Below are 8,757 nucleotides of genomic sequence, written 5' to 3'. Positions count from 1 at the left end.
AATGTTCCCAGGCATATTATTGTTACCTAAAATCTGACTCCAAAGCCCACATGTAGTTTCTGATTATACACAGTCAATTTGAAGTACAATCTAATTAGACTGACAGGGGACAGTGGAGGACCCAAGCACTTTTATCAACTTCTATAAGAGGTGTATGTTAGCCTACTGGTTACATCCCTCTAGCTGTACCCCACCATTTATTTATAATGGGACTACTGAGTTGCCCCATTATGCTAAAATATGATCACTTTGGAAAAACCAAGGCATTATCTGGACAACCTAGACTCTTCAATGGGTAAGTAAAAAGTGGCTATCAGTAGTCAAAAATAGTTTCATTTCTTTGAAGTTTTTCCTTTTCTGGACTTCTTGTCTTTTTCTTATTTTGAAGGCTTTGAAGATTTTGTCTTTTTCTTGATCAGTGCATCAGTTTCCATAGACTCTTGGTCTTTCTCATCAGATTGAGAATCATCTTCATTTAACTCTTCATTGTATTCAGAATCCAGTCTCTGGTTTGTCAGGAACTGGGATATAGCTACATGGAACTGAATGCAAGTGACATTCGGAGTAAAAACAGTTTGAAGGAGATTGTTGCTGAATCACTGAATAATACCAGCATCACAGGCTTTTATTCAACTTCTCAACACAGGTCAGGTAGAGCAGCCCATTCAGTAAGCACGAAACATGCTCTCATCATGGATGAAGTAGATGGCATGGTAGGCAATGAGGACAGGGGAGGAATTGAGGAACTAACTGGTCTGATAAAACATAAAAAAATTCCCATTATTTGTATGTGCAATGATAGAAATCATCCCAAGATTCACTCTTTGGTTCATTATGGTTTTGATCTTAGTTTTCAAAGACCTCGAGTTGAACAGATTAAGGGTGCTATGATGTCTATTGCACTTAAAGAGGGTTTGAAGAGCCCCGCCTCCAGCTATGAATGAAATAATTTGGGGAGCTAATCAAGATATCAGACAGGTTTTACACAATGTGAGGATGTGGTGTCCACGAAGTAAGGCACTAACCTATGACCAGGCCAAGGCTGATTCTCATAGAACCAAAAAGGATATAAGACTGGGCCCATTTGATGTTGCCCGGAAAGTGTTTGCAGCTGGAGAGGAGACCACTCATATGTCACTTGTGGACAAGTCAGATCTCTTTTTTCATGATTATTCAATAGCACCCCTATTTGTCCAGGAGAACGACATACATGTGAAGCCTGTAGCTGCAGGGGGTGACATGAAAAAGCACCTGATGCTTTTAAGCAGAGCAGCAGATGGCCTATGTGATGGTGATCTAGTGGACCATCAGATCCAGAGTAAGCAAAACTGGAGTCTTCTGCCCACACAGGCCATTTATGCCAGTGTTCTTCCTGGAGAGTTAATGAGGGTGTACATGACCCAGTTTCTTACCTTCCCAAGCTGGTTGGGGAAGCACTCATCTATTAGCAAACATTATCATATTGTACAGGACCTAGCACTGTACATGAGTCTCAGAACTGATTCCAGCAAAAGGACTGTAAATGTGGATTATCTGTCACATATAAGGGATGCAGTTGTACAGCCCTTGACCTCACAAGGGGTAGAAGGAGTGCAGGATGTTATTGCTCTTATGGAATCCTACTACTTGATGAAAGAAGACTTTGAGAATATCATGGAAATTAGCAGCTGGGGAGGCAAATCTAGTCCCTTCTCCAAGCTGGATCCCAAGGTGAAAGCAGCCTTCACAAGAACTTATAGTAACACTGGGTGTAATACACAAACAATGAATCATGGAACACTACATCAAAAACTAATGGTATGTTGTATGGTGACTAACATACCATAATAAAAAAATAAATAAAAACAAAAAAAACAAAAAACAAAATAAGAACTTACAATAAGGAAGTCTACCTTACTCCATATTTACTTCAAGCAATAAAGACACCCAGACATAGCACAGGCACAGCACTGGCATTTCATTTTTTTAAATTGCTTTAAGAACTTGCAAGGAATAAACATTTAATTTTTAAATCAATTATATTTTTAATAATTAATAGACTTTAAAGAGCAGTTTGGGTTTAAAGAAAAACTGAGCAGAAAGTACAGAGTTCCCCTATACCTCACTGTCTTTTCCTCTATTACTAACATCTTGCATTACTGTGGTACATTTGCTACAACTGATGAGCCAGTATTGATATATTGTTGTTAACAAAAGCCAATGGTTAGGATTTACTCTTTGTATTGTATGGTTCTGTGGGTTTTGACAAATGCATAATGTCCGGTATCTACCATTATATTATCCTATAGTATGGTTTCACTGTCCTTTATAAAAATCCCCTGTTCTCCACCTATTCATCCTTCCTCTCCACCCCCCAACATTTGCAAATCGATTACTTTTGTCTCAATAGTTTTATCATTCATTTTACAATGTTTACAGTAATTCAAATTTTTAGCTTCTTGTATTAGCCATTCTACAGTACAAGAACATTTTTTTCATTTTTCTTCATTCATATAGTACTTATAATATTTAGAATATTTCTAAATCCATAAAAATATGAAAGAATAATCTTGAATATGGAAGTGCATGCTCTGCAAGCCTGGCTGGACTACTTTCAAACCTGATCTCTGTTCTTCTCTAAAGCATTGTGGTCTTTGTTTGAGAAGAAAGGAATTCTCAGGCGCCTGGGTGGCTCAGTTGGTTAAGCGACTGCCTTCGGCTCAGGTCATGATCCTGGAGTCCCGGGATCGAGTCCCGCATCGGACTCCCTGCTCGGCAGGGAGTCTGCTTCTCCCTCTGACCCTCCCCCTCTCATGCTCTCTCTCTCTCATTCTCTTTCTCAAATAAAAAAATAAAATCTTTAAAAAAAAAAAAGAAAGGAATTCTCAGAATAAAGTTGATAGAACTAAATGAAAGCCTATCAAGTTGTGAAACAACTAGACCCCCAAACCAAACTAAGTTTCTTTCATTTGGAACAATAGAATAATATAATCTTAATCTTTGGAATGCACTGAGATATCCACCCAATAAACTATAACTGTCCAGAACTTCGCAAGAACTTACAATAACACTGGGTGTTATACACAAACAATGAATATGGAACACTACATCAAAAACTAATGATGTACTGCTCTAGCATTTGAGGTAAGCCAAAAACAAGATTTCACTTCCCCACTACCTTGAAGCACTTCATTGTTGACTCTATCCATTTAGCTACTATTTTGATAGAAGTCAAAATAGTCATTTATAATTACTCTATGTTTCTAAATGGCAAAAATTATTCTAAAAAGTATTTTAAAATTAGATAAAAACTGTTTTCAAGCATTGAAATATTCCTCACTTTTTCTGGACCTCATGATGATACCAATAAGAGTCTTTTCCATGGGCCACTTAGAAATGAAGATGACCATATTAAACTCCCCACCTTCTTACATGATTACTATAAAAAGAATGCTAAGCTTTCAAAAATGTGTAATGCAAAGTTCTGATTTCTAATGCTTAGAAATGTTCAAAGCTAATAGCACATAGTAACTAGTTCCATTCCAGAAAATAAAAATGCAAGAAATACTCATAATACTCAGAGGCAAAAAGGCAAATATTTCTGCTAATCATATTGTTAAATATTCAGAAGTTTTTTCCTATAACTCTAAACCAGGGCTATAGTGAGAAATTAAAACATATAATAATAAATCAAGCCAGTATGCCATATCTTTCATTCTAAAGGTTCCTAACAATTGAGCATTCAATTATCTAAAGCTATGACTGAGTAGATCAAATCACATGGATTTAGAAAAAGAGAGAAAGTCTCAAATCTGATTTAAGCTCATTGTTTCCCTTGGAAATAAAAAAAAGGCTCATAAAATACCAAATTTAGATGGGATAGTAAAAAGTGGAAGGAAAGAATGGAATGAAATTAATCTTTGATCTCTATCCAAATTCCTCTTTCTTCTACCTACAGGGTTTATTTCCATTCACATGTTACCCATGTGATTTTAAGCCACAGACTGAAGCAGCTGAACTTTTGAGTTATGCATGCACAAAAGATTCAAGTGAAATAAAGAAATGAATTTCTATAAGGCCTGTGCCCTCTCTTCCACTCAAGGATTTCAAGAATAACTTTTTAGTTTTGTTAACCTGAGTTCTACTGTGTCCATTACTGTTGTACATATATACGAGGTATTTAGAAAGCCAAGTACGGCTATTAATGTCAAAGTATTATTTATCAGGACATGTGAGATAAAAGTTTCAGTGGTGTGTGTGTGTGTGCGTGTGTGTGTGCATATGTGTGTGTAACATTATTAATAGGCATAATCGCAAGTTGTTTTTATGACTTTTTACTCCTATTTTCACAAAAACTCAACCTGCATGTTACAATAAACTTAACCTGAACAGTTGAAAAATTATAGCAAGACCATAACTAGCAATGTTTTTTTCAAGGGGGTTGGAGTGTCCTGAGTGTGAGGGCTATGGGAAAAAGTGATCAAGTAGAAAAACGCATCTATATAACATGCTGCATCTTGGGCCAAGACATCACCAGATAGGGTGATAGAACTAGGTTCTTGAGGTCTACATATACCTTTAGCTTCTAGATTATTTGGGGAGTTTGGGGGTAGAGCTTAGGGAGGAGCCTGTGGAGTAGCAACATGGGCAGGCTCAGGTTAGTTACTGAAATTGGTATATATTCACTGAAAATCAGACTCGACAGTCTTCCCCACTACCTTACTGCACTGACTACAACAGAATCCTGTAAGAAATATTTTTTCAAAGTGAAATTTGGCACCTTATACTCTTTTGAGGAAATCTTCCAGAGTGAAGCATTAACAAAGTACTAACACTACTATACTACTGCTACAACACTAAAGAATCCTGTATGCAGCCTGGTTGTTTCAAAAAGCATTAAATTAATTTAATCTAATCATCATTAAACTACAAGCATGAGAAGGAAGCTACATTGTAACAAGTCATTTCTTTTCACGACCAAACACAGCTGAAGTGGTAACTACCAACAATGAGATGTCACTGAGAAAGAGAACTGCAAGGGCATTTTTCAGTTAGAAATCCTGTTCAGTTCTGTTGATTTACTAGAAGCAAATGTAATTTTTTGTTTCTGAAAAGAATTATAAAGTAAGTTGTAAATATGGTCCTGGTTCAAATTATCAGTTTCTATTTGATTTCCTGATATTCTACAGGGTATTACTTCTGGCTATATGTCATATTATGTCAGCATTTTTACTAGTTCAGAAAAGTTGTTTGAAATGAAAAGTTGCTCGAAGAAGTCTCAACAATTAAACAACATTTAAAGTGTATTTAATAACCAACTCATAGGTCAAAAAAGGATTCACCCTTCAAAAGTATGTCTCAAACACTTCTAATGTTTCCCAAATAGTTCTCAGAGCATAGTGGTAGTGAAAGGAAACACTAACTAGCTTTATTTTAATTTCCATTAAAAAAAACTGTTTTCAAAACCAAAATTAACTTAATTCATTGTAGAAAATTTGGAAAATAGAAAATAATGAATAAATAGTAAATAGAATTAAATACTATTATATGATATATGTTGTTATATATTATATAAATGTATTGTCTAATATTGAATAAATAATAAATAAAACAATAAATAGTAGTAAAATAATTATATATGATAATAAATCCACAGTCTTACCAACCAAAGATTAGCCAATTCTACTTTTGTGGTATTTCAAGTTTGTTGTTTTATTTTAAAAATAAAACAGTATTATCATATTATAATTTTTTTAACTTACAAATATCTATAGTGGGAAAAATTTTATAAGTCCTCTACAATATTATTTTGAATGTATTAATGTACCAATCAATCCTCTGTTTTTAGATATTTCAGTTGTTACTAGGCTTTCAGTTTTACATATGATTGCAAATAATATCCTCTTGTATGGTTAAAGTGGCCACTTCATATTAGCATATTTGATGCCAGTGGTATTAAATATTATTTTATAATGGAAAGAGGCCTGTTCTTTTTACTGTTAACTTTTTTTTTTAACTTTTCTTTATCAGTGATGAGATAGAACATAAATAGTAAAGCATATAAAGGAAAAATGGGAACAAAGTTCCCAAACTCTATATACTTCATTCTTTTAGAACCTAAACGTATTCAGCAATGCCTGTTGTGGATAACTGAAACATTATTATAAAACCCCAGGGAAATGAGAGATACTCCCAGATAGCCTGTTTCTTTTATCAAATTACAAAAACTACTGAATTGGAATTCTCTAGGGAAGTTAAGACAGAGAGAATTCTGGTGTACACTGAAGAGGAACTCTCTCTAACCTACAATGTAGTTACCATTGTTATTTTGCCATCCTGGAATAGATTAGACTCTAGAATCAGCAACCAACTGCAAGAGAGAGTACCTGGGTCATGATTCATTGGATTAATAAAGAAATAGACACACACACACACACACACACACACACACGACACAAAGTGACTGATTAGACAAGTCATTTTACTTCTACTATTAATCTCTTAACTTTGCTGATGTCAGTCTCCCATTTACTGCCAGTGTTTCTCCATTATTATTTTTCATCTGCTGAGGAAAGCTTCAAGTAAAAAACAAAACAAAAAAAAGGGATGACAGAGGCAATCCTCACCCCCATATCCACTCAGGAGAGGTAGTGGAGTGAAAATAAGAGTAGTGACAGTCTCTTTGAAATACTGACAACCTACTCTGTTATTGATTTATATCATTTTTGTAACTGATATAGTTAAAAAGCCTCAATAACAATTTATTCATTTTTTAACAGTTTAGTTTAATTTGGGCCTGAAATGTTTGTGAAGACTTCATTGCAGATTCAATATCGTAGGGATCAAAGGAGACATACTTTTGTCCCATTTTAATTTGAAATTTAATTTTGCATCCACTGGCATAATTTCTATAGCTATGTCCAGAAAAGATGACTTAAGAATTCACACACAGTGAAGTATAATTACAAAAACTGTAGCCATTTTCTTCTCTAAAGCCCTTCATCATTAAGTTGCCATATTGTTCTTTGGGAAAATGCAGTCAAACTCAAGTTGAGAGAAAAGTTTGGGTAGCATGTGGCTGTCTCATGTATTGTGAGACTCTAGCAGGACTTCAAAGCAGAATCTGATTGTTACAGATGGGAAGAATGCTTTCCACAGAAATACCTTTTTAAGACTCATGGTGCTGTAATTCATATGGTAGGCACTTGTGATTCGTTCCTGATGATGTTGGGATCATTTAACTCACAAAACCATTGTTGCTACCATAAAATCCTTTCATCTGTAGCCAAAAAGGTTTATTTCATGCAAATGAAAATTTTTCATTAAAGTATTACCTTAATAATGGGCAATGATATATATTTTCTGGTCATGTTTAAAATGTAAATTTATGAACATATTCTGAAGATTCATTTCATGTTAAGATCTTTATTTATTTGATGTCCTAGGACTCTTTCCAAATTCACTGAAACCGGAAATCAATTTTAGAAGAAATATGGAGATTATTATCATTAAATCTTTCAGTTGGCTTATTCTAAGCAGCCCTATAAATATTGCAAATGTTTTAAAGAAGGTACTTTCAACTATTCCAGTCAGTGATGGCCCAGGAGGTGAGTTTATATTCTCAGTATCTTTTGAAAAAAAATGAAGAGTTGGTTTATATCTTAAAGTCTGAGACAATAGAATACTTTAATGCCATTATTTCTGAAAAACAAAATTGGAAAACATTTATCCTGAAGAATTCCTGAGAATAAGATGGCAAGAAAGGTTGACTGGCATTTTGACTATCCATCCATCCATGCATCCATCCACCCATCCATCTCTCCATCTATGGTCTACCTACAAATCAACAATTATTTACTAAATTCCTACTATGTGCCATAGTTTTATAAATAAATTTGTATTTCAAACAGATATGTGAATATTAGTTTTTTCACCTGTAAATATAACTAAGGATGAATTATTCTCATGTATTTGAAATGAATATCTAATCATAAAAAGGCACCTCAAAAAAATAAGCACCATACATCAAACAGAGCCTGGCACATAGCAGTTTTTTTTTATTATTATGTTATGTTAATCACCATACATAACATCATTAGTTTTTGATGTAGTGTTCCATGATTCACTGTTTGTGTATAACACCCAGTGCTCCATGCAGAACGTGCCCTCTTTAATACCCATCACCAGGCTAACGCATCCCCCCACCCTCTCCCCTCTAGAACCCTCAGTTTGTTTCTCAGAGTCCATCGTCTCTCATGGTTCGTCTCCCCGTCCGATTTCCCCCTCTTCATTCTTCCCCTCCTGCTATCTTCTTCTTTTTTTTTTTTTTTAAAACATATAATGTATTATTTGTTTCAGAGGTACAGGTCTGTGATTCATCAGTCTTACACAATTCACAGTGCTCACCAGAGCACACACCCTCCCCAATGTCTATCACCCAGCCACCCCATCCCTCCCACCCCCCACCACTCCAGCAACCGTCAGTTTGTTTCTTGAGATTAAGAATTCCTCATATCAGTGAGGTCATATGATACATGTCTTTCTCTGATTGACTTATTTCGCTCAGCATAATACCCTCCAGTTCCATCCATGTCGTTGCAAATGGCAAGATTTCATTCCTTTTGATGGCTGCATAATATTCCATTGTAAATATATACCACATCTTCTTTATCCATTTATCTGTCGATGGATATCTTGGCTCTTTCCACAGTTTGGCTATTGTGGACATTGCTGCTATAAACATCGGGGTGCACGTACCCCTTCGGATCCCTGCATTTG

The 8,757-nt window shown here is 35.1% G+C and overlaps 1 protein-coding gene across 1 annotated transcript; it reads left to right on the top strand.

Moving 5' to 3' along the window:
- The first annotated feature begins 230 nt into the window (after nt 1-230).
- On the top strand, nt 231-1,979 carry LOC110579904 (replication factor C subunit 1-like). The gene is given in 4 exon segments (XM_044920233.1): nt 231-295; nt 497-920; nt 922-1,748; nt 1,871-1,979. Coding segments are annotated over 4 exon segments (1,425 nt in total).
- Nucleotides 1,980-8,757: the final 6,778 nt, after the last annotated feature.

This window comes from Neomonachus schauinslandi, chromosome 12 (assembly GCF_002201575.2).
Source record: "Neomonachus schauinslandi chromosome 12, ASM220157v2, whole genome shotgun sequence".
In the NCBI taxonomy this organism is placed as follows: domain Eukaryota; kingdom Metazoa; phylum Chordata; class Mammalia; order Carnivora; family Phocidae; genus Neomonachus; species Neomonachus schauinslandi.
The sequence above is the reverse complement of the archived record's forward strand: the minus strand, read 5'-3'. Positions and strand labels throughout refer to the sequence as shown.